At 48.4% G+C, this 25,736-nt stretch overlaps 1 protein-coding gene across 1 annotated transcript; it reads right to left on the bottom strand.

The window, feature by feature from the left end:
* Positions 1-8,284: 8,284 nt before the first annotated feature.
* LOC136300017 (3 beta-hydroxysteroid dehydrogenase type 7-like) lies at positions 8,285-24,063 on the bottom strand. The gene is made up of 6 exons (XM_066202105.1): positions 23,869-24,063; positions 19,436-19,591; positions 16,574-16,682; positions 12,455-12,554; positions 11,403-11,565; positions 8,285-10,378 (listed from the first exon to the last, which is right to left on the bottom strand). The coding sequence occupies exons 1-6, from the start codon at positions 24,014-24,016 to the stop codon at positions 9,939-9,941; spliced, it is 1,116 nt and encodes a 371-aa protein (XP_066058202.1). The 5' UTR covers positions 24,017-24,063; the 3' UTR covers positions 8,285-9,938.
* Positions 24,064-25,736: the final 1,673 nt, after the last annotated feature.

Genomic DNA, 25,736 nt, shown 5'->3' with positions numbered 1-25,736 from the left:
GTTTTTCTCCTGTCCTCCCTGCCAAGTCCTCTGCAAATGGGGCAGAAACACCAGGTTTCAGGAAAGTCTGGTGCCGATTTAAAACCAGATGCAAGTGGCTTTTGATCATTTTGTCATGTGTGTGAAAGATTGTAAGAATCGGTTTAAAACCTAAATTGAGACAATAAGAAATTCAAAATAACGTCTGCTTGAGTTATTCAGCTCTGAAAACAGTTGGACACGAATGTCCCGTGGCTACAGTGAAGGTACAAGATGTTGTCCCCATTAAATGGCAGAGGAAACTGAGGCCAGAAATGGAGGAATGGTGATTCAATGGGTAGAGAAGAGGTTCAGATCCTCCAGATCTCAGGACCTTATGGAATCCCCCCAGTGCTAGGAAAGTCAGCTAAGGACAACTGATTGAGGAAATCTTATTGGCACCGAACAGTGATCTGCAGACAGGCAATGACAGGCCATTAATAGGCCTGGCAATATGGATTTGCATTAACTGTTTGGGGTGTTTTGAAAGGCCCTTGGCCACCTGTCAAAGCACTGAAGCTGGTGCATTGTTCCAGCTCTGGAGTTGCTGCTGTTGGTGTGAATCCAGAGCTGCTGTGGTTGTGCAACGCTCCCAAGTCCTTGCTTTTCTCCTGGTTACCTCTTGAATGGAAGTCCTTTCCTTGGTTGTGATAAGAGCTATTAAATTTGGCTGCACCCACTCAACACTGCTGTGCTTCTCGGAAATAGGGCAGGGGTTGTGTAACTTCCATTCATCTGTCCATGCAGGGCAGGTAATTTCCATTATTGAGGTTTCCCAACATCATTAGAGAGTTGCATTAATGGGGCTTATCTGTGATAACCAGTGCAAACTAGGGCAGGAAAATCCATGAACAGAGCCAGCCCTGTTTAATTCAGCCTGGTGAGTGAACATTACACCATTACCCTCCACCAGCATCCTGCTCCTCCCCACACCTCTCCTGACCTCTGTCGTGGTGCTTGGAAACCCACTGGCTGTACTTTGGATCCTGCTTCAGCTCTAAGAGGTTCCCAGCATCAGTTACTCTGTGGTCTGAGCAAGCTGTGCTGCCATCCCACCAAATTCCCTCGGTTCCCACCAGGAGTGTGGGGTTGCCCATTTTCCTCCCACAGCCAGCCCAGAGCTCCCTGGTGCATCTCTCCTTTCCCACCACTCTTGTCACCCCAAGAAGAAGGGCTGAAGGCGCTCACACGTTGCCCCATGTAATCTCAGTGCTAGCTGACGTTTCTCCTCCTCCTCCACTCATTTATCCCAAATCCTTTCCTTTTCAGATCCCTTCATTTCCTCCTGCTCTCGGTTTTTAAGCCTTCTCTTATGTGACTTAGTGTCTAGAACAGCTTCCCTCTGTGCTTCTCTCCCCTTTCAAATCCTTCCTTAAACCACAGCCACTTCAGCAAGTCCTCCTTTTCAGAGCAGTAATCCCCAGTTATGCCAGAGCCCACAAACATTATCTGGTGTCATGTCAAGCCTGTGCACAACCTCTGAGGGAGGCTGGGCAGGTTTCTGAGAGGGAGCAGAGCTTCTAAATCCCTTTGAAATGGAACACAAAATCGTTCCTTTCGGTGTCAAACCCCCCATTCCTGTCCCAGGGCAGGGCGTGGGGATGGATTTAGGGACAGGATGCAGCAGCACCATCCGCAGTGTGAGAGGTTTGTGTGCAACCACGAATCATTCGGATGTGTGAGTTAAGGGCATGTCCCCAGTGCTACGATGGGCTGGTTTAGATGTGTCTGCTCGTTTCCAGATGTGAATTTTGAGAGAGGCAGAACTCCCAAGGGCTCTCTCCTGTTAGGGATGCCCCCATAGTCAGTCCCTATCTCCGTGTAAGTAACTGGGATTGCTCCCAATAAAACCAGCAGCAGTAGGACTGTGGATGTTTTGCTCTTTGGTCACCAGCTGGGTAAGAGGTTTGCTCTCAGGGCCATTCCCTGTGTTCCCAGTGAGGCTGTTGATGTGAGAGTCCTGTACAAAAGGTGACACTGAGCATCGTGGAAATGTCAGGAATGCTTAGCCTGCTGTGCTTCTCAAAGGGAAAGACGTTGGAGCTGGGATTTAAGATGAGGGTAGTGTGGTCAGAAAGGGGTTTAGGACTAGGACTAGGCATGGGTGTGGCTATGGGGCAGAGGAATAATTCAGGTGATGGATATATCCTACATCCCCAAAAAGCAGGGTGCTCACAGGGGGCCCAGCAGTCCTGCCCTGGGCTCGTGAAAACCCTGTGGTAAAACCTCTGTGAGGAGGTTCTCGGGTCTCAAGTCCTAAACTTGTTGTGACCAGCTCCATTTGCTCCTCGGGCCGTGATTTAATTCCCAGCAGCCCGGTGAGGAGCAACCTGTGAGTGGATGGGGCTCCTGTGGCTGCTCCCGGGTGACTCTGCCTGATCACAAGTGCTGCCCAGGATAATGTGAACTGTCAGTCATGGGCAGGCCTTAACGAGTGCTGCATGCAGCTCGGTTAGAAACCCACTCTGAGGGGAAAAAACCCCTCCCAAGTCCATGTCTATCCAGTGGAGGAAAACACAAGTGTCCTGGGAAGGGGCTGTGGTGCACAAACAGCAGATCCCGCACACCACATTGGTGGGATACACTCTCCTCCTTTGGGAAGATGACAGGCACGAGAAGGAGAAAAGGCTATTCCTGATCAATTGCCAAGATCATAAGACGCAGAGAGAGGGAGAGAGGAAGAAACCAGCTGTAAATGTAAACACAGCACAAAAATCCACCGAGTCCGTGCTGAAACTGGGGATTAGACCCAAAAGTCTGCAAAACCCCAGTCAATCCTTGTGACACGAGGCCACCTGCATGTGCCGACTCCCTGCTCCGGGTACTCCTGTGGGGAGGCAGCCCAGGGTGAGAGTGGGGCTGGAAGCAGTGCCTGGAGAGCAGGGCAGGTCCTGGCAGTCCTGGGGGACAGGAGCAGTGCCTGGAGAGCAGTGCAGGTCCTGGCAGTCCTGGGGGACAGGAGCAGTGCCTGGAGAGCAGGGCAGGTCCTGGCAGTCCTGGGGGACAGGAGCAGTGCCTGGAGAGCAGGGCAGGTCCTGGCAGTCCTGGGGGACAGGAGCAGTGCCTGGAGAGCAGGGCAGGTCCTGGCAGTCCTGGGGGACAGGAGCAGTGCCTGGAGAGCAGTGCAGGTCCTGGCAGTCCTGGGGGACAGGAGCAGTGCCTGGAGAGCAGGGCAGGTCCTGGCAGCTCTGGGGGACAGGAGCAGTGCCTGGAGAGCAGGGCAGGTCCTGGCAGTCCTGGGGGACAGGAGCAGTGCCTGGAGAGCAGTGCAGGTCCTGGCAGTCCTGGGGGACAGGAGCAGTGCCTGGAGAGCAGTGCAGGTCCTGGCAGTCCTGGGGGACAGGAGCAGTGCCTGGAGAGCAGGGCAGGTCCTGGCAGCTCTGGGGGACAGGAGCAGTGCCTGGAGAGCAGGGCAGGTCCTGGCAGTCCTGGGGGCAGGAGCAGTGCCTGGTGAGCAGGGCAGGTCCTGGCAGTCCTGGGGGACAGGAGCAGTGCCTGGAGAGCAGGGCAGGTCCTGGCAGCTCTGGGGGGCAGGAGCAGTGCCTGGTGAGCAGGGCAGATCCTGGCAGTCCTGGGGGACAGGAGCAGTGCCTGGTGAGCAGGGCAGGTCCTGGCAGTCCTGGGGGACAGGAGCAGTGCCTGGAGAGCAGGGCAGGTCCTGGGGGGCTGCAGGATCACATCCCCTCCTCCTGCTGGGAGCACCTCAGAGCTCCCTCAGCCCCTGGAGCTGTCCATGGCATCCCTGCCCTGGGCTGGGCTGGTGCAGGAGGAGGAGGAGGATGAGTGACTGGAGAGGATGAACACTGAGTGGGGACAGGCTTCCCATTCCAGCAGCTCTGGATTTATCTCTGTTCATTCACCGCAAGTCAGAATCCATTCTCTTCATTTTCATTCTTCCATGCTGTAACACCCTTAAAATCCGTGGTACATTTAACTTTTTATTTCCATTTAATACCTTTTAAAGTGATCTAATGCAGACAGATTACAGACAGTGAGGGTTACTGTCCTTTGGTGGAAATACCCTGTTTAATAAAATATTGAGACACAGACTGGCCCCTCCATGCATTAAAAAAGAAAGATATACTACGTTTAGATGCTGTGGCAGTAAAAACTTTATAGACTTATCAATTTTGGACAGTCATGTTCTCCTGAAGCTTTCAAATCACTTTGCAAAAGGCAGCCAGCTCTCCTGGTTTGGAAATCAGAACCAGTTGTTTTTGCAGTTTGCAGTATTTCATGTAGATCTATGTAAATTGCTAGGGGAGGGGGAGGAGAAGAGTTTGATCTTAAAATGTAATTTGGATTGTTCTCATCTTTTCTTGTAAAGGCTGTTTTGATCATTTGTTGCCACCTCCCAGTTTTCAAACATCTCAGTCTCCAAAAGTTCTGATACTTTTAAAGATAAGGATCAAATTTTATGTATTTTTGTCTCTTAGTTCTCATGCCTTTGACATTCAGGTTTGCAAACTTCCCCTATCAAAGGGCTTTAACATCTTTCCTTTTCCTTTCCTTATTTTTTTTTTAATGAAAATTGACATTCTCATTTAATAGTGAGACTCCAGGAGCCAAGACTTTCAGAAAAATGCCAAATACCGCAATACCTTTGGGAATTTGCAACCTTATTATTAGTAATGGGCGCCTCTCGCTTCTCTTCCAGCCTCCTGAGATTTTGTTGTTTCATCTAAATCCACCCAAATTCTGTGATCTTTAAAAGTGGGAAGAGTGGAAAAGTACCTCCTCAAGAGAAGAGCTGATTAGAAAGCATGGATCTAATTTCCAGTTTGAACCTCTTGAAACATCAAATATTTTCAGGTATAAGGTTTGGTTGCCTGAAATGTTGGGGTTTTTCCCCACTTTTTTTCTTTGCTTTGCTGGTAGAATGAAGGACTTGATTTAACGTGATATGCCTGGAAAAAATAAAGCATTTAATTTACATTTTACAAGGCAGTTATTGCAGGTTAATTAAATATCAATTGAGTGTTATAGGCCATATTAAGATTTATTAATAACCCAGCAGATAAATCTCCTTGGAATTCAATTAAATGAAAATCACATAAAAATATATGTGCAATTTTATTCATATAATACATAAAACTTGTGAATTATTGTGCAGCATTGTACAGTAAGTTGATTAATGGGAATTAATTGCTGAAATGGAGAAAAATCAATTTAAACTTCCTGCAGCAGCTCTAAGAAGCTTGGTATTCTTCTCCCACACCCTTGGAAAGCTGAGTCTGTGTCTGCACTTGGACTCTGCCATAGGATGAGTCTTGGAATAAGTGCTTCCTCTCCTCTCACCTGCTTTAGCTCAGCGTTTTGGGCTTGGGGGAAGGAATTAGTCACTGCTGCCAGTGTGTTCTGTGCAGTTAATTCTGCCACTGGAGCTTTCAGAGGTGAGGAAAGGAGCAGAAAGGTGCCAGGGGTGAGTGTCCCTGGCACTGAGAGCACCCCTGGGCTGGTGCCTGGTGTCCCAGGCAGGTCCCTGCTGGCAGGGAGGGGCTCCCAGGAGGATGGAGAGCTTTGGGGCTCTTTGGCCCAGCAGATTTGTGTTGGACTGCACCAGGTAAATGTGTTCTATACGAGGAAAAGGGTCTCAGTTTCACCCCAGGACATTTTAGAAGGAAAAACACTAGAAGTTTCTACGCCATCCTGTCAATAATTAGCTCAATACCAAGACAAAAACACTGATAGGTCTGTTTACCTGTTCCTCAGATAAATAGCTCTTCTCTGTTGGGCTGTTTGCCAAAAAACCCACCCAAATCGTTCAATATTTAAGGAAGAGCACAAGGCTTCCCAGTGCATTCTCTAGGTGTTGTAGCAGATGTGTGAGACCTGTCCCTACACTGTGTGTGGCTTTGTTCTTTGGTTTTGTAGTATTTTCTTCTATAATTAAAACCTTTTGGCTTTTTCAATACACATTCAATCACGTCGTCTCACAAGTTATTCTAAGCCATAGCTGTGAAATCATATTTTTTTTCTTCTTATTAAACCCTCAGTGTGTGTTGGACCCTCGTGGATCTAAAATCACCTGGCTCAGTGAGAATTCCAGTAGACTTGAGAGCTTTTTGTCCTCTGGGTGCTGTTCCCACTCTGTCCCCGTGTCCCCAAGGCAGTTCCTGCCAGCCAGGCCGTGGGCTCTGGGCAGAGCAGGGCGTGGGGCTTAATCAGGATCACTGAGGGGCTCAAGGCTCTTTTGGGGAAGCAAATCCTCCAACATCTCAGATGGGGGTTCAGGAGCTGGATTTGGAAAACATCTTTGCCATCCTTGGGGGCCGATGGGGGCCTGGCCCGGTGCCGTCTGCGCCCTGCGCATCCTGAGTTACACACTGTCAATATGAGATTATGTTCCAATTACAGGACCAGACCGACTGGTTTAACTCCCACCACGAATCTATTTTGCTTTATTACCATGCCCTGACTCTGTGACTGATGTACCAGACACCAAAAGAGATGGGCTCTGCCCAGAGGGCTTTGTCTCACAGGAACACGCCGGGAGAAGACCGAGCGCGGCAGAAAATGCAGATGAATGAGCAACTCAGCCCAGATTTTCTTTTTTTTTAATTTGGGGATTCTTTGCTTGGTTTTGCGTTTGGCTTGAGTTTTAATATTGCTAAATTTGCTTCCTTCAGACGTTGCACAAGAACAGAGACTCCCAGAGAAGCTCAAACAGGGTTAGGCATGTGGCTCTTTGAAGTGTGCTCAGCGTGCACACGGGAACACTCCTGGAGCATGGAAAACCAAGGGGGAGCCCTGCTCCCGCTCACACCACAACTCCAGCTGAGCCGTGGCCCATCCTGGGGAAGTTTAACCGTGTTGAAAATACAAGCAGGTGTCAGTCTTTGCTCATCCTCCTTGCTCCTGCAGCAGAGATTGCCTGCATCTGTCTTCTCCGTGCTTCAGCTCTGCTTCTCCCAGCAATAGTTGTCAGGGATATTAGCATTAAATACTTACTGCCTGGCTTAACTAAGGGGTAAGATAGGATTTAATTTGTATGGCTGAAATCCAATTATATAATGGAGCCCCTGGGGGAAGCAGTTATACCTGCTGAATCTCTTGGATGAGTAATTGTGCACAAAGGCTCCTCTCCAGAAGTAGAAACAGATCTGAAATTTTTTTTTTTCTTTTCTCCTTTTTTTGCTGCTGCTGTTACATAATAAGGCTGAGACCCTGGAAAGAAAAGCCAATGACAACCCAATGCAGTAGAAAGAATTAAAGCATTGCCAGGGGAAAACAAGTTATAATCTGATAAAATCAAGGATCTAACAGGAAGTCTGCAGCAGCATTAGCTTGGAGGAGCCAAAAGGCAGGGCAGCCAAAGGAAGCTTACTCATCTTTTTGGAAAATAGCATAGAGGCTTTGCTGTCTAACTTTTTCCCCTATTTCTACCATGACCAGGGAAAGGGAATCCTCTGGTTGCTTTTGTCGAAGCTTGGGAGGTGAGTAGGTATTAAAAAAAGCTGAGCAGCCAGCTAATTCAGATACTTCTGAAAAAGCCAGCACTTAACCTCCTTTGAAAATCCCTTCTGCTTATCCTGCATGTCATCTGCACCCTGATAAGCATCAGAATCATAGGTGATGATGAGCAGGACAGGAACAAAAGCATGGTGAGGTTCCCAGCAAGGTTTATGAAAGCGGGCAAGCTTGTAAGGCATTAATCTCTGGGGTAGTGCTGGGGCTTGACAGCTCTCCCATCTGATATCTCAAATCCCACAGAGGAATTACTGAAGGACTGGGACTGAAGGCATCAGCCTGTTGTGCTTGTGCAAGGCTTCTCAGAGGTCAGAGCGCCAAAATCCCTTCTATTTTTAAAAACAAAAAGCAAACTCTTATTCTTTTCTAATGAGCTCCGAGTGGAGGGAAAAAAAAAAAAAAAAAAAAAAAAACACAACCAAAAAAACCCCACCACAATTTCCTCAGTGTCTTTGATTACAGGACTACACGCAGATAAAACGGTGAGTGCTTCCAGCCAGAGGAGGGAAGAATTCCCAGTGCCACAGTGAGGACAGACCCTCCAGCCTGGGCAGGGATTTGGGTCCTTGCAGAGCGCAGCTCCATCCCGGCCAGGCTCTGCGAGGAGGGACCCGTTCCCAGCCTCGCAGCTCCACCAAGTGGCTCTTTTTTGGCAGGATAAATCCATAATTTCAGAGGCGTCGAAACCCGTCGAGGCCAACGCTGATGCGCTGTGGGGATGCTCTGGGATGTGTGTGGGGAATTGAGGGTGTGTTTGTTTGTCACGTTCTTAGGGTTGTCAGCTACCATTTGGATAAAGGCAAAAAAACTGCAAAGAGGCTTTTAGTGAATATGGAAAAATCAGAAATCTTGTTATCCTGTTTCTTAAAATCACTCCCTGCCCCAGCACAAGTGGAAGGGGAAAAATAGTAGGGAACTGGTAATTTACACACTTCACCTTTTCAAATTCTCTGTGAGCAGATTGCAACGGTTTGGGGCGAGTTTATTTGTTATGTGAGCTTAGCAATGAATTACCAGAGCAACTGGTTTCTGATTTGTAAGCTCATTTTGAAGAAGAATTCTCTTGTGAGTGCGAATTTCGGCAAATTTAACTTGGCAGCTCCCACTGTATTGCTCCACTTTCCTTCCTGGGTAATTACCAGGACTAACAGGAAGCAAATTTTCATCATCTCTACCAAGGATGCCATGCTGAAACTTGCTTTTTCCAGGAGTATCAGGGCACTTGTAATTAAAATAAGCTTCTATTTGTGCATGTGCACTTTTATTCCAGGAACACTCAAGACATGGGTACAGATTCACAGAACACAGAAGTGTGATGTTAACGGAGTTAATTTTCAACTTGAGCCGGTATTGTAAAAATATCCCATTCCTCCAAGCTCAAGTGAAAACTGAAGTCTCAGTTGTGCATAGTGCAGATTTACCAGCCTCCCTGCAAGTCTTAAAAATAGAGAAGCTGATAAACTGATAGAAACCACAGTTTTGCTGTGAATCTCCTGGAAGTGCCCGCCCCATCTGTGTGAGGAAAATATCATCTGTGCAATGCTGCTCCCAGATCTGTGCAGCTCCAGTGCCATGGAAGGAGCTGAAATGACCTCTTCCTCCCGGAGTTCAAACGTTATTTAGCATAAATGCAGCCCCTAAGGCCTTCACTTGCTTTCTGCCAGCACAGCAGCTGAACGTGGGCTTTAATCTGCTTTGCTTTGCCACTGGAGCGCTCTGTGGTAAGAGATTTGGAGTTGCAAACAACCTGAATCCCACCTTTAAGCTTGTAGACATCACTTCTCCATCCACACAATTAAAAGGTAAATCAGCCTGTGCCTTGTTAGGACAAAAGATCGGAGGTTTGTCTTTTATAGGGATAATATTTCAGAATAGATATTCAGTATTCCACATGTAAAGAATATCAGGAAGCACCTTGAAAGAGGCAGTTTTGGGAAAGGGGATATATATATTTTTTTTTTCTTTTTATTAGATCCTAAATCAGAGCAAGAACCTGCTGGGTTTTACTTGTCCTCCCCAAAACTATCACTGAAGAGCCCCTTCAGTGGCTGAGCCAGGTACAGCTACCCCACCAAATGTCCCAGACCACAGCTCCCCAGGGACAAAACTGCTTCACTGCTTTTACCACGAAGGTAAAATTTGCTGGGCATCATCTCCCACCTGAGCTTGTTCTCCCTTGTTCCCACAGGTCAGCCCTGCAGTGGTGGCACCAGGGCAATGAGGGAGGCCAGAAAAGCCCATGTGTGTGTGCAGGAAAGGTTTCAAATGCCCATGGGACACAAAATAGCTGAGATTTTGGCGGGGTGAGGGTGTGACTTGCGGCATGAGAGTTTTCCTCCTTCTCTGTTTCTGTACCAGGATTTCCGTGCTTGCAAAGGTCCCTGCAGGTTGTGAAGCTCGGATGAAACCTGCTGCTGTGATAAGCAAGTTCCTCACCCCAAAAATGCCGTTCAGTTCTTCTTTTCATGCAGCTGGGGGGTTCCCAGGCACCCTGCAGCTGCTTTCAGCCACTCTGCAGTCCTGAGCCTGCTCTCCTGCCAGGTGAAGAGGGGCTTGTACCCGAAATGCCTGGAGGCCTTGTCTGTCTGGAAGGAGAAGCTGGTGACTATGGTGTTGAGCAGGGCCACGCTGAGGAAAGGCTGTGGCCTCCAGGAAGGAGGCAGGACGGCCCTGATGACCCTGTGCAGCTGTATCATCAACCACATCTTCCAGTAGGGGATGTGTGAGCCCAGCCTCACTGAGGGGTCTGCGCTGGCCAGCAGCTGGTGCCTGACCAGGAAACCCTTGCTGCTCGGGGTGTCATCATAGCAATAATACACCTGCCCTGCCAGCAGGTCTGGCTGCAGCTGCAGGTGCCTCGCTGCAAGGACGTGCATCCATGCCACGTTCCCTGGAGAAATAACAGAGACAGGCATTCAGGGGGAGCTCGGTCTCCCTGTTTAGTGCAGAATTGAGAGCGGTGGATCTGCCAGCTTCAGGGAGGCACTCATGGTGTGCTCAGCTGTGCTGCAGAGAGACTGAGCAGTTAATCCAGGCCTCCAAGATCCTCTAAACCTCTGGTCTCCCCTTTGAGCTGGACAATTAATGTGCCTTGTGATCCTGGTTCATGTGAAGCAAAAGGGCAGTGTTTTGTAGTGAGAGCAGGATGAATAGGAGGCAGTGCTCCAGGGTTTTATCCCTGCCTCTGCTGTGAGCCTTTGAAGGAGTCACTTGATTTATCTGGGCCTGATTCTTCTCTAACAGCGTCTTCAAAATCTGCACTTTTGGAAGGAGACATAGAAGTGTGCTGCACAGAAATCACTGAATGCCTGCGTGATCTGGTGGTGAATTACACCCCCCTGAAAGGCACCAGAACAAACTCTTCCTATAGGTTTTGTGAGGAATTTCTTGTGCTTACTACAACTGGTTATGTAGTGCAGCCTTTACTGTAAAGAACTTGACAAGCAGTGGTAGTTCAATTTTTTTTTTTCTAAGGAAGAAGTGTCTTTTCCTTGCAAAAACGTTTTTTAAAACACAGCTGGAATTTCTCTCTCTGCCTCCCATATAGCCCTGAAGAAACACTTCTCAAAGGGAAAAAAAGAAAACCCATTCCCAGGAAAGCAGTAATAAAATAAATAATGAAATACTGCTTTTAAAACAAATAACAATTTTAAATAAAAATAAATGTAAAAAATAATAAAAATGTAATAAAAATAATAAAAATATAATTAAAATATAATAAAATACAATAAAAAATTTAAAAACCTGTTTTAAAGTCCTTTAGCCAGTCTAAGTTTCGTGGTTCCAAACCCATTTTGTGCTCATTCACCATACTCTCCTCTCTGTCTGGGGGGATTATGGCTAAGCTGACGTGTGAAATCCCCTGTGACTAAAGCTGGTAGCACCCCATGCAAAGAGCTCAGCCCTTCACTCACCCACGTAGGTGAGATTACGCTCGGTGTCTTCAGGCTCCAGGTAGTTCAGAACTCCATTCCTGGCTCTGGCACGCAGATACAGCTCCTGCAGGAAGGCTGCCTTCTCCCCATAGATGGTGTTGGCACGGATGATGCACGTCCTGAGGGTGCCACCATTGCTCAGCTGTGACATCAGGCAGGACATCAGTGGATGGATCCAGTTTAGATGGATCCAGAGATGGAATCTTGCACTGGGTTTCCCAGATAAACCCAAACCCTGGGAAATACTGGCCTAGAGGAGTCAAATTTGCAGAGGTGCTCTGCATGCTTGGCACGTGCTTTGGGTCCCTAAAAACACAAGGAAGTGACCAGTTTGATTTTTTTTTTTCTTCACAGCACCCACATGGTGCTCCTTGAGAGGTGAAGAGTGCTGGTGGCATGAACTCTTCTGCAGCTGTGGTGTACAAAAGAGGATTTGCAACAACCAAAACCAGGTGCCATTGGGATCGGTACAAACCAATATTTGTATTGATCGAGGCAGCCCAACTGGCTGGCCTCAGGCTGGGGCTGGGGGAGAGATGCTCCAGGCAGTGGTTTAGAGCACAAGTCTCATTTTTACATTCTCCTTCGTTGTCTAGAAGAACACAGAAGGACTATGTCTGCTGACTGCACTGCCAGCCTAGAACACTGAGCAGCTGCCTCGGGTAGGGGGCTGCCTCTAGCTACACCAATACTTTGAATTCTTAAGTCACTCTGGAAAACCTGGAAATTTCACTTTTTTTTTTTTTTCAGTATGAACTAGGTGTACCTGGTTCCTTCTGCCCTAATTTAGCACAGCCCTCTCCAAAGTCACACTCCTGCTGGAGCTGAAGCACCCTTTGATCCTGGGAGAGTCTGGCAGCTTCCTGCTGATGTGGGAATATCAGGCTTTGGGAGGCTTAGGACAATGTGGTTTATGCATCAAATCCAGGCACAGGCTGGATACACATTTAGACAGGAGCTGTGGGGTCTTTCCAACCATCTCCCCCTTTCCTGTGCTGTAATTCCAGGGGTGCCACCACTGGATTTTTTACCTTTTTTCCGTTGGCTTGGAGCACGATCTTTTCCGCCATGGCTTTTGTCTTCCCGTAGGGCAGCTCCACTTCCCCGCTGTACTGGGTGTCCTCATTCCCTCTGGGGCAGATTTTGGGACACAGAGTGACCATGGAGCACAGCACAGGGCTCGGAGACATCTGTCCCAGCTTTGCTCAGCATTCCCTGCTCCCCAGGGATTCCTGCTGCCTGGGAGCTATGGGAATCTGAGATCCTCGCTGCATTTTGGGAGGAGTAAAGCCTCAAAGGAGCACCAGGTGTTTCAGGGTGTTCACAGGCAGGTTTGCAGTGGTTTCTCAGAGCTGGATTTAATTTTGGCTAACGGCAGGATTGAAATAACATCCCATCAGGCAAATTAGAAGGCAGCAGAGTTACGTTTTTAAGCAGCTCACAGAAGCTGAGCAAGGTGGAAAGAGCACAAGAAGATGGAGGGCAGGAAAATGAGAGCAATTCTAGTTCATTTTTTTCATTAGAGGCAGGGAAAAGCCTCACATGAGCTATAAACTAAAAGGAGAAACTGCTACTTAATTTTCTCACAGAGTTGATTAAAGTTGGGAGGCATTTGCTGGGGCTGTGGTGGAGCTGCTGGAGATCTCCTGGAAGCCTTGCAATCAGCAGGGCTGTGCTGGGATTGCTCCTTCATCTCCCCTCACAAGCTACCCTCGAGGGGAAGGAGAAGCAGAGGACCCAGAGCCAAGGACAAGCAGGGAGCAGAGGTTGTGGCAGCAGATGACAACCTGCTCCTCAGGCTGAAAGCCTGTGGGATCTCACATGGAGCTGGCCCCAGAGGGCCTGGAATAATTCCAAGGAGAAAGCAAAAGCAGCTCTGTTCCCCACAGGGTGTCAGGGTTTTGTCCCAGTGGTTTCAGGTCAGCCTGAGGCCATCATGGGATTTGATTAAACATCTCCAGCGGGCTCTGGAGTGAGGAAACCTGGCTTGCAGCATTGGGAAGGAGCATCCACTTGCTCCTGTGCTCCCCTGGCTCGCATAGATCAGCACTCTCTCCCCCTCCATGTGCTGCTGGAGACTTTCTTCCCATTTTTAAATTATTCTACTTTTTATTTTGCCTTGCAGGAGAAATCCACCCTGCAAACCAGGATGTGCCAGGCATGGGGTACCCCACACAGGGCAAAGAGGAATCCTCACCCTCCTGTGGCAGATGGGCTCAGATCCATGTCCTGGAAGGGTTCAGTGCCCTGTGGGGACTTCACACAGCAAATCTGCAGCAGAGGTGTTTTTGTCAAACACTGGGCCTTGGGAGAGCCAGCTCTGACTCAGGCTCCCTCTTTGACCTTGGGCAAGTTGTTTTCTGTTTTCTGTGCTCAGATCTGCCTGTGTAAAACGTGGCTGATGCTGTCGCCTGGCTCTTGCCTGTTCAGCAGTCTGGCATGTTGTGTGTCAGATATCCCAGCTGAGATCAGGCTCTCCTTGTGCTACAGCAACAGAAATAAATTAGGAGCATCAGAAATGCAGACTCCACACACACCCTGGGCTTCAATCACAAAACCCTCCTCCCCTCCTCGTGTTTACAGGGCATGAACAAGAGAAAAACCAGAAAACAAGCAAGACAAAAGACTGATTGTGCAAGGTTTGTTACAAGCCCAGGAGAGGCCCAAGACAATTAGTGGGGGGTTATCTAGAAGTTCTAGATTTAATTGCTTTATCTCTTTATTTTAATCATTTTTTTTTTCTTGCCTTGCAAAGCTTTTAAAAAGCAGCAGCTCCACAAAGGGACAAACCTGCCTGCTGTTCCTGGGCTCTGCTGTGTGTGCCTTCCCCCACCCCTCTGAAGCCTGATAGTAACAAAGAGCTCAGCATAATGCTCTTGCTTTTCAAAACGATCCCAGATAAGGGAACGCTAATCAGACTGGAGCAGCATTGTCAGAAGGTATCTCAGCAGTGCCTGTCTCCCAGGGATTGAGACTGACAGAGGCATTTTCTGTTATTGTGGGATGCTGAGGTGTGAGCATTATCCCTGCGCCCATCACCCCGGCCAGAGGCTCCGCCTGCTTTGTCTCTGCCAATTCCCCAGCACCTGAAAGGGAGCTAAATAAATTCTACCAGGAATGATGGAGAAGGGGGACAGAGGAAAAGACAGGCAGGATCATGGACTGTGAGGGAGAGGGCAGAACAGATGGGGTGAGGATGGGGAGGTGAGAAGGGGAGGAAGGAGAAAGGCATCACCTGTGCTTTCAGTCTGGAAAACAGAGCCCTGTTATGGTGCTCCCGGTCACCCCTGGGCTCCCTATTGGGACAGGTGGGGTAAGTCTGGGCTGGGGGGATTGATACTTCTCCCATTATCTACTTCCCTTCGTTTAAATTTTAAATAGCTGGAGAATGAAGACCCCTCTCTAAGGCTTCCTCTCGGCATAATGGGAGAAACTGAGCATGTTCTGCAAAATGAGTGAAAGGCTCCAGGTGTGGTTTTGTTTGTGTTTGTGGTGGGGAGGGCTGCTCCTATCTCCATGAGCATCAGCCTGGGTGGGTTTTACTTGCCCCTGTTGGTGCCACCATTACAAGACAAAGGACTGTGCTCAGGCATGATCTGGGGCTGAGTTTTTCAAGACATCTATTCACATCTCTCCCTTAAGTCACAGGACAAAAGTCCTGACAAGGATGTGACTGTATCTACATGAATTCTTAGGAATTATTTGTATTTGCTGGTGCCCAAATTCCATAGCTTTGCAGTGACACAGTCTCCAGTGCTTGTGGTCCCAAGTGGATTGAGTGGCTCTCATGGATTTTTTTTTCATAAGCCAGATGTTTATTCTACAGATTTGAGTGCTTAGACACTTTTCAAAACAACAGGCTTATGCTTTGACTTACTTGTGAGCATGAAATTTAGGCTTGTAGGTAATTTTAAGTTATGTCTTTTCTAGCTGGGCTCAAATTTCTAGAGCCAAGTGACTGAAGGCAGCTGTGTCCAGCCTGGCTGCCTGTGGAGACACCACTTGACTTGGAGCCAGCTCCCCTGGCACACAAATTTCCAGGGGCTGAGCAGTTCGTGTGGCTACAACCAGGCTTGAAATCAGAGAGGAGCCTTGCAATGGTACACATCAGACTGACCTCAAATTTAACTTAAAACTTCAGCCCCTGGTTTTCAGAAATAGCAGCCCTGCTCTCTCTCCTGCTCTGCAGGTGCTGTTGCCCCAGGAATACAAAAGGTCTCCTGATGCTGAGCTCTGAGCAGTGGAGTCAGCTCATTGTCAAAGTCACTTCTGGAGATCAAAACAAAAAATCCCCTTAAAATAGTTATTTTGACCCGTGTCTTTGTATTGATCCAAATGCCACCTTTGCCACAGAGGGTTTTCTGAAGCTCTGCTGCTGCTTCTGGGTCTGAGGCTCAATCTCGTGGGAACCACAAGCAGAGGAGAAGGGATGAACATAATGCCCTGAAGTGGGGACATCCAGCAGCCCAGGAGACAGCCCCCATGGGCATGTTCCAGGAAGAAGGACTTTGAGGGATGGAAGGGTACAATTTACAGGTCAGGAGCAGGTAACAAAGGATGTGACTGCACCTGAATCCTGCAGGGCAGGCTCACACCCGTGCATCTGTCCCTTAAGATTTTATGGCAATTTCCTTTTTTCTGGGATAATGCTACAAGAGATGTGCCCGCATTTGATACCAGGAGCTGGGCAGAGGTTTGCAGCAGTTCCCTGTGGAGCTGGGAGGAGAAAGAGCAGTGGGGCATCACCTGCCCTTTGGGTTGACTCATTGGGAGGGAGAGCAAAAACTGACCCAACAGCAGGATAGAATTCAGGCATATCCCAAACTTTGAGCACCTGAAACCTTATCTGAAAGTGATTTTAGGGCTCAGAGGAGCAGCAGGGCTGTAGATCCAGGGACAGCCTGGCAGTGCAGCTGGGACACACAGCTCTCACCTTGGGGTATCGCTGCCAGGCTTAGGATGGGAAGAGCCGTGGTTCCTGAATGGGCAGAGCAGCAGGGAAGGGTTTTCAGGAAAGAGAAGAGGAACAGACTGGAAGGGGAACACAAATCTTCTCCTTGGTAGCCACAGCTGAAATCTCCCTCTGGCTGCAGTTCCATTGGTGTTTGACTGGACAAACAGGGCAGTGGAGGGGATTTGCTGAGCCTCACCTGAGCAGGGGCTCACAGGAGGTGTTGGGCCCCACGGCAGCGATGGAGCTGGTGAACAGCAGGTATGGGATGCTCAGGACACAGCAGGCCCTTAACACATTTTCAGTGCCTGTGGGGCAGGATGGGAAGGACAAACATCAACCACCTTGCCTTGTATTCCTGTAGTGCAAATCAAAACGGATTTCTGGGCTTTTTCCAATTTGGAGCTAATCCATCTTTTTTTATGGCTGAAAGTATGTAAAGCCCCAGGTCAGGGCTGCATTTCCTCAGGAGGGGATGGTTTAGAGCATGAGTAGCAGTCACATCCATAGCTCTGATGTGGCTGAACCTCCATGGCCAGTGGCAACTGACTTAACTTAGACTATAGAGCTGCTGACAAAGGGAAGATGAGGGCTTGGCAGGGCAAAACTCCATCCTTTTTCACTTGTGGGCAGATTGTTGGTGAACTGCAGCCTTCTGGCAAAGGATCAGTGTTTTATTGCAGGTGTTGCTCTGTAGAAGCTCTGCAAGGTGCTACAGGGTGAAATCACTCCATCAGACTCCTGATAGCTGCAGGACTTTAAATAAAACAATGAGGGCAGCTTACAAGTCCACGTGAAATCCAGACAAATCCAAAACACGGTTTGCTTTAAGGAAGGTTGTTCTGGCTGAACTAATTGGCCAGTGTGTGTGATTTAGAGTGGTTATTTTGGAGTATTTTGGTGGGCTCAAATGATTTCTGACTCTTGCAGGGGTGGTTTTTTGCATTCCTTGTGGTTTGGATCCAAGTTGAACCTGTGAGAACGTCAGTGACAAGGACTGGGGGCCTTCAGAGCTGATAAGGCAGATGCTGGGGTGGCTTCCAGAAACCTCCACAGTATTTGCACCTGGCTAAGCAGGCTCTGCCCTGAGCCCTGTCTGCAGATCTTGTGTGGGAGGGCTTGTGGTGTCTCTTCTCTTTGCCATTAAGGGCATAATGTGAAATTACCAAGGAAATCCTGAGTTTAGGATAATTCCAGAGCACACGAATCCGTCTGAAATCCCGGTGAAAACGAATCAATGTGCTTCTCGAGGAGCCTATCACAATATGTAAAGTTAACTGAGAACCCCTGGTGAGAAACAGCACTGGGAACAGCTGAGTTAAAATCCATTCAGCTCAACAAAAAGCAGATTAAAACGTCTTTAAGTGACTAGATGGAAAAAATAATTCTTGTAGAAGAGAGCTCTTCAATTCACTCAACAAGGCAATAACAGGATTCAGCAGCCAGTGGTTGAAACAGAGGAGGGAATCAAAGCAGAAGATGTAAATTTTGGCCAGAAATTGTAATTAACCGTAGCCACACCACCACTCCTCAGCATTGTTATGGCTTGCTGAAAGCCATGATAGATAGCCCATTAACTTGCACCCTTAATTCGAGGCAACAAGTCTTTTGGAAAGGAATGGTCCAATTTCACCACAAAGCGTTGGGCTTAGGGCAGTAATTGGATGAATTTCTGTGGCCTGACTTGCACAGAGGAGCAAGCTAGAGGATTAAATACTTGACCTCTGCTGACCCTGCTTTTTTTTTTTTCCATGAAGCTTACAGCAGGTATCAAATACCATTTTAATTCTTTTATCTGCCAGGATTTTAATAGAGGACTTTAGACTAATCTCTCAATTCAGGATTTTTTGAGGAGCCCCATCTCAGGGAGTTCCATGTGGAGCCATCTAAGGGGAGGCAGAAATGCAGGACAGGCTCCTGTTAAGCCGTCCCAGACCGTGCTGCTCCAAGAGTCACTCGGTGGCACTGGAAAATCCTTGCGTGTGTGGTTTTCTGGGAATGCCACCAACATCTGCAAGAGGTTTGGTTTGCTGAGGAGGAGACTTGCCCAGTGTTCAGTGCTGTCTGTAAACCCTCCCTGTGCTGAAGCACAGAGCTCACAGCAACAGTGAAGGGGAAGAGCTCACAAAGCCACTAAAAAGCAGCAGGAACCCTCGGGCTCTGAATATTCTCAGAACACAGAGAGCACAATACAGGCTCTTAAAAGCATTGAGTTTTGAAAACAACTACAGCAATGAAAAGAAGGCTGGAATTTAAATGTTACCCTTGAATGTATCAGCAAATAGTCAAAGCCCTAAGCAGTAATTGAGTTGGAGATGTATATATATTAAAAAAAAAATAAAACTCCTTCCTTTTGGTTAACGACTATTTTAGTAGCTAACAGCCTGAGGTACCACTGGAATTGCTGCTGTAATAGGGATTTCATTATTTTTATAGCCTGTGCTTATTTCCTAGATTTATGAACAAATTTTCTCTGAGCAGATCTTGCAGCAAACATGAAATTGGCTCTTGGTGGTGGTGGGAGGACAGGGTTGTGGAGCTCTCAGTTACACGTGGCCCGTCGATACATGATAGCTGGGAACTCTGGCTAATTAAACAGCATCACTCTGCTAATTAACGCAGCATCACTCCCTTCTGGTGGGTGCAGTTCAACGGGTACAGGGCACAATCCCTGGGAAAGCTGTGAGCTATCGAAACAGAGTTTAATTCTAATTATTGTCCTTGTCACACACCAAACAGTTTCTTACACTGTCGGTGTGTCCTGAACCACCTCGGTGCCATCGGGGGGAAGTTCTGCCCTGGACCAGAACAGCCGTGCCAAAGCTGAGCCCAGATTTGATCAGCAGTGGAGAGGAGCAGCAGCATGGCCAGCCCTGAGCAAGGGCAGAGGGGAGAAAGGAGAAAATTCCCAGCTGGAAAGGTCTGGGATGTGCGGGATTCACACCTCAGGGTGTGCAAGATTCAGGGAGAGGGAGCACCAAGCACGGCTGGCTGTGCCTGCTGGAGCCTCCAAGGAGTGTGTGAGGGCAGGGCAGTGCTGAGGGCGCTGTTTGAGGCTCACCCCCGACGTTGACAGCTCTCATGTCCCCGAAGGGCACCGTGTCCCTGTAGTCCACCACGGCAGCTGTGTGCAGCACCACGTGCACACCCCGCAGGGCGGCCAGGAGCGCGCCGGGCTCACGGATGTCTCCCCTTGTCACTGTCACACGAGTGGCAGCTGCAGAAAAATGATACAGAGGTGCAAAGAGGGGGGGGAAAATAAAAGAGTATAAATCAGCATCCTCACCTCCCTGCAAAGCCTGGAACGTCCCCTCTGCAGGGCAAGGCCAAGCGCTCTCTGAGAGTGACTGTGCTGTTTGAATCCAGCGCACCAGGGGGAAAAAAAATCCCTTTGCTTTTTTTAAATTGACCTCCAAGAAGCCAGGTTTGCATCTGGTTTTAACTCAACACGGTGGTGTGCATCCAGAAACACCGGGTCTGTCACTGCAAATGCCCAGCCTGCACCCAAGGGTGGCCCTGGGAGCAGGACACCCCTGGCCCAGGGCTGCAGCCCCTGTGGATCAGGGAAGCTGTGCTGGACTCTTTCCTGCAGACAGAACATTTTAGGGCTTGCTGGGAATAACACCTGGTGATTTCAAGAGGCATCACGCAGAGATTTGTTTAAATTGCAAATAGTGTAGATTAAGAAGGAAAATATTGGAACAGGTTTAAAAAGCTTCATAGGAAATTCCTCCCTTAGAGCCACTCGGAATGTTCCCCCTATTCCCTTTGACCTCCTGCTTCTTCCTCAGAGTAGCTGCTCCATCCATGGCTACTCTTGGCATCTCCTATTCATTTTCTTGCTTTGAGACACTGTTGTAACATTTAAGAAGGATTTTTCCCTCTTTCCTTTGCCATAGTTGGGAATGTGCTAGGGAGAAGCTGGGGTGAGGAGCCGGTGCTCCTCAGGGATTTGCAATAAGCTGCTTTGGGAAGGAGATGTCTCCTCTTCCCTGGGCTGCCTGGAGAGCCCCACACATCCCAGGGTCAGGGCAGGAATTTCTGGAGGATCACACAAATGAGCAGCTCAGGGAAGGCTCTGTGGCTCCAGCTGTGATGATGTGGAAACCCCCAGAGAGGAGCCAACAGGGCAAGGTGGGAAGAGGATTATTCCTCATGGTCCAAAAGGAGGGATGGAATCCAAGCCAGCAGGTGAATCTCCGAGCAGCCTGGGATGGAGGAGGGGACAGAAATTTTAACAAAGGGTCAGGCTGCTTTCTTAATTAGCATAGCCAACCATCAGTGGAGTCACTCTGAGGAGTGTTAATATTAAATTAATTAACATTGGGTATTAATATTCATTTAGCAGCAAAGCTCAGAGTCGATTCAGTGGGAATAGAGGGTGAGAAGAAAGGGGCTGTCCACGTAGCAGAGGTAGAACCCTTGTCTGCAGCACCAGAGCGCAGAGGAGGATGCTCCTGCTGAGAGGGGGAGCAGGGTGCCAGCAGACTCTGCGTGGGGGGGAATTTTTCTGCTACTCTGTGGTTTATGAAAGCCTGGAACCCATCGGGCTGAAGTGTTAAATAGTCTTTTTCACATCACCTCTGTTAAGGCAGCTGCTGTAAAGCAACCTTGAGGAATTGTCAAATTGACAGGGGCTGATGAGCTCTTGCCAGGGCTCCTAAAGAGGTGAGGGGTGTAAGTGCAGCTTTAGTGTGTTATCAGCCACTTTGGGAAACTCCTGAAGGCACTGGGAGAGTTCAGCAGAGCAAATGAAACACTTGTGCTCGGAAGGGAGATAAAGAGGAGGCAGGAAATTACAGAACATTTTGGTTTCAACCCCAGGAAATTCAGGAGCACGCACTCAAACCGCGCGTGTGTGTGTGTGAGCACCTGTGGGATAATGGGAAGAATGGGAGCAGCTGACATGGATTTGTCAAGAACAAATCAAGGCAGACAAACCTCCTTTGTCCTTATGACAAGGTAACAGGCTGCAGGGATGTTGTGGGACAGGTTGATGTCATCTATCTTGATTTTGGAAGGGCTTTGGAAACTCTGCCTCATTCTCACAAGGAGTCAGTAAAACATGGGCTAAATAAGCCCCATTAAGGAGAGCACAAAGCTGATGGAATTACAGTTCCCAGGGAATTGCCTGCTGTGGTAGGTGGCTGCCCTGGGGCTCTCCAGGGCTTATTGCTGCATTTGAGTCCTTTTGATTGTTTTCATCAAGAATCTGGCAGATTTGTTCATTAAATCAGCAGATAACATCAGAGTGGGAGGGACCACGCTGCAGGATTTGAGTATGAGCTGAACAGAACATAGAGAGTCTGGGGGGGGGGAGGAAAAAAAAAAGTGAAATTTGGTAGGAACAAAGAGAAGTTTTTTGGGTTTAGCAGGGAAGAGGCAGCTGATCTTCATGAAGGAATTAAATCGGGCCGGGGCAGCTCAGGAGCTGATGCTTGTTGTCAACTGAAAAAGGCACAATTGCAGTGACAGGTGAAACAGGAGGATAAATTGCAGGGTGGGAGAGACAGATCCACCAGCTCTTTGCAGCAGTAGGAAGGCCACAGCCTGCAATTCCATGCCCCCCTTGCCGACAGGAGCAATGCCAGTGCCCTGCAGTGCTGGATGGAGCAGAGCAGGAGGAAGGAGTGTGTGAGAGCTGCTCTAGCCTCAGGCAGAAACCGGTGTGGAGTGGAAGGATGTGGTTTGCAGATGGTGAAGATTGTTGATAAAAAAAAAAAGAATCACAGTAATCCTGTAATACCTCTTCTACCTGCAAGTTTAGATGGGAAATCAAGAACCCAGACTGTACCCACTGCCTGCTGGGGCAGAAGTAAATGAGCTGCCCGGGGTGGCCTGGGGACAGAACAAACATCTGTGGTGGAGCTGGCTCTGCCTTGGGCAGAGGGATGGGGTTGGGATGAGCCCTCGGGCTGCTTCTGCCCCGTTTCCTGTGGTTTGCTGGGGTGTCAGGCCACAGACCCTTCCTGGAGCATGGATTTGGGCACCTCCCTAAGGTTTAAACAGCTTTTTCGTCAATTATGGGTGCTTTTAAGGTAATTGGCTCCCTGAAACCTGGGGGAACCAGTCTGCTGAGTTCATCTGCCAGCATCGGTGTCTGATTGTGATGTTTCCCTGGGAGTCTTGACTTGCTGTGGGTGCATCCCCTTTCTGTCCATATCTCCCAACAGGATCTCCCTCAGCATTTTTTGCCTCTCTCAGAGCAGGCTGAAGGTTTGGGCAGCCAGGGACAGGGGACCCAGCCCAGCATTACCTGAGCAGAGCACCCTGAGCTGCCTTGCCTTGTTTTGCATGGGTATTCCTGAATCCAGTAAAACAGGTTGTTTTTCCCCAACAAATCTCACTCTGCTCAGCCCTGCATGAAGGCAGCTCTCAGAATACGATCAAATGGATTAATTCAGTATCTCTGAGTGTTTACTGAGACTTATCTCCTCCTTTTCTTTTTAAGGCTGCTATAGGTTTCTCTCAATTATTTCCATAATTTATTTCACAATGCCTGCAGTAGCGATTCTGTTGCAGTCAGGATTTTTAGTTATTTTCCTCAGAAGCAGTGGCTGCTTGGAGCAGCTCAGGGGGATGTGGGTTTAGCCCCTTCGTGTCAGAGTGGCTGAGCAGAAGCAGCTGGGCAGCCAAGGTCCCATGTCACAGCCCCTGAGTGCACGTGGCTCCTGACAATTTGTGGGAGTCCAGGGCATGAGGAAAACCCCTCAAATTGCCCTGGGGGTGTCTGAGACCCCAGGAAAGCATTGCCTTTGACCTCAGTCCATGGGGAAAAACTTACAACACTTACAGATGAACTGAAAACAGCAAAGATTTAAAATAAATAGTAGTTTAGTTTGTCACAGAGTAATAATTTGTAGTTTTGAGTTTTTAGAATGAAAGTAGATGAGAGCAAGATAAAGAATTTTGGGCAGTGGCTTAAGTTCTTCTCCTTTGACTCCACCTTCTGCTGTGATGGTGGCACGGAGACATTAGTAAGATGTATTTGATGTACAAATTGCGTGTCTAGAATCGATAGTGATTATTGGCACAAAACTGTAAACGTAGCATGTTTTAAGAGCTCATTGGATTAGAAACTTTTAAAAGACCTTGAGCACTAAGCCTGGTGTTAGGCGGTGCACAGACCTTGAGATAAAGAACTGAATAACCATCTTTAAAGACTGAAGCTGCAAGTTCCATTCATCTTCTAAACCCTGGTACAGAAGTCTGTAAGGAAAAGACCCCTAATTAGGGGGTTCTTAGAAACCAAATCCAAGAACACCTGATCCCTGCCTGGGGACTGGGGGACATCTCTTGGATGATCCATCCCTGGGGGACTTTTTTTCTTTGATTTACTCCTGTGCTGTAAAACTTGTGAGCTGGGAGTTGTTCCTCACCCAGTCTGTTTAATCCCTGCCCCATGCCTGTAACTGTGGCAGCTCCAGTGTTATCCCAGCTGCCAGGAAAGGGAGGCTTATGGTCACTAAATAGATGCTGATGCCCTTTTCTTACCTGTGCTGAGTTTTTCTACTTCTTCTCTTGCTACTGAATCAAAAACTCTGACTTCTTTGATGTAGTCTTGTCGAGACAGGAGCTCTACAATCCTCTCCCCCACAAACCCACATCCTCCTGTCACCAGGTAGACCCAGGCTCCATCCATTTCTGAAGATGTCTTTGTAGTTGAGGAGCAGAGAGAAGGGGGCTGCCAGGATCTTATCTTGCACTCAGCCAGTGTTTTCTGAGCTAAGTCTAAAGTTTAGCTGTCACAAAATGCTACTGGGTGAACATTAACTCTAGCCTGTTACACATAAATCAGATTTTCCTTGGCACAGTCCCACAGCGCTGCCACAGGCCCCTTCTGGGCTCTCTGGCTCAGCCTTTCCCTGCTCCCATGGTTGCCCATGGCCACTGGAGCATCTCCGGCTTGCCTTGGTGTGTCTCCAGTCTCAGGCCAAAATTTGGATGCCAGAAGTTTTCCACCTTCCCACAGGCAGGTTTATCAGTTGTTGGAGCTCTGGGCTCAGTGGGATGCTGCAAGGACCCTGTTCCCATGCCCCGGGGATTTGTAGAGAGGCTTTACAGCAGCAAATCCCTCCAGTGCTGAGCTGTGTCAGGAATAGGCATCTGGGGTTCTGTGGTCACCAATCTGAGCATGTGGCATGGCTCTCCTGGGTGGAAGTGCCTTGAGCTGGATCCATCCCACACACCCCTCTCTCTGATATTTTTGTTTTTATTTTTATGTATATTTAGGAGGAGAAAGGCCTCTCACAATTTGAAAACCATATTGGAGTGCAAACTCTACTACATCCTTTGGCAAAGTGTTCCGACCATTAATTCTCATCACTGACACAAGTTTCATCTGCCAGCCCCTGGCTGACACACCTTTCCCTGCCATGCCATACAGTGGGTGCTGCTTCATTTCCTACTGGAAATTTTCCCACACATCCCCCTGTGTTTGGGATGAGTCCAGAAATGGGATCAGCTTGGTCCAAGACGGCTTGATCCTGTCCTAAAAGTGGGATGTGGCAGGGGAAAGACCTGTCCTGTTTCTCTCTGCCTCTCCCAAAAAGGCCCAGAGATAACACAGTTGGGCCTGATCAGCTCCAGGCTCTCCTTGCCAAGCAAACAACATCCTTCAGTCTGGAATAGTCACAATTTTTCCAATCCAGCTTTGAAGCAGATTTGTCAGACTTGTCACTGCTTTTGGTGACCAGTCCTTAGAGGGTAAAGAAGGTAATATGGTCTCCCTGGTTATTTTTCCTGTACACAGGGTAGTAGTTGTCTTCTGTAGCGTTGCTTGGGAAGTTCTGGGTGAGTTTGTTCCTGTTTCAGGTTCACTGCTTCCCCCATCCCCGGGCTGGAATGTGGAGACAATTCCAGCTACATTCATGGCCAGAGCCATCCTTACCGCGGTGCCAGTGCCTGCCTGGCTGCCAAAGAGCCGCTTGGTGCTGAGCAGGAGGTTAATGAAGAGTTAAGGCAGTGAACTCCAAGAGTAGCTGTGTTTTGTTTGTGAATAAATAGTTTTCTTTTAATCAGCTCCTGCTACAAGTTCAGCGTGTTCCCCTCTGCCATTGATTTTCCTGGGCTGTGTGAAGCTCAGGAGAAGTCAGTTCCCCTCGCTGTGATTACAATCAGTGGCCATAATGGCCCAGAGACCAACATGGGCCTGATGCTAATTTGGTGCCTGGCAGACCAGCACAGCCACAAACGTCCCAAGAAATTAATTTAGCCTTTTATCCAGCAACTCCCAATCTGTACAGTGGTGATTAACACAACTGCCTTCCCTCAGAGGATTTTTTTGCAAGGATAAATACATCGGAGTTGGAGGTGTTAGGACTCAGAAACTGAGATAAATACACCCTGAGAGACCCGGAGAA

Source organism: Chamaea fasciata, unplaced genomic scaffold (genome assembly GCF_029207755.1).
Source record: "Chamaea fasciata isolate MVZ Bird 193981 ecotype frontalis unplaced genomic scaffold, bChaFas1.0.hap1 SCAF_21, whole genome shotgun sequence".
NCBI lineage: Eukaryota > Metazoa > Chordata > Aves > Passeriformes > Sylviidae > Chamaea > Chamaea fasciata.
This window is presented reverse-complemented; position numbering and strand designations above follow the sequence as displayed.

What these genes read in the sequence shown, in the direction of transcription:
- LOC136300017 (XM_066202105.1), bottom strand. Translation starts at nt 24,016, where the DNA reads ATGGATGGAGCCTGGGTCTACCTGGTGACAGGAGGATGTGGGTTTGTG. An exon ending in AGTAGAAAAACTCAGCACAG is followed by an intron (nt 19,592 to 23,868) that starts GTAAGAAAAGGG and finishes ATTTTTCTGCAG; the next exon opens with CTGCCACTCGTGTGACAGTG. An exon ending in GCGTAATCTCACCTACGTGG is followed by an intron (nt 10,379 to 11,402) that starts GTGAGTGAAGGG and finishes TTATTTCTCCAG; the next exon opens with GGAACGTGGCATGGATGCAC.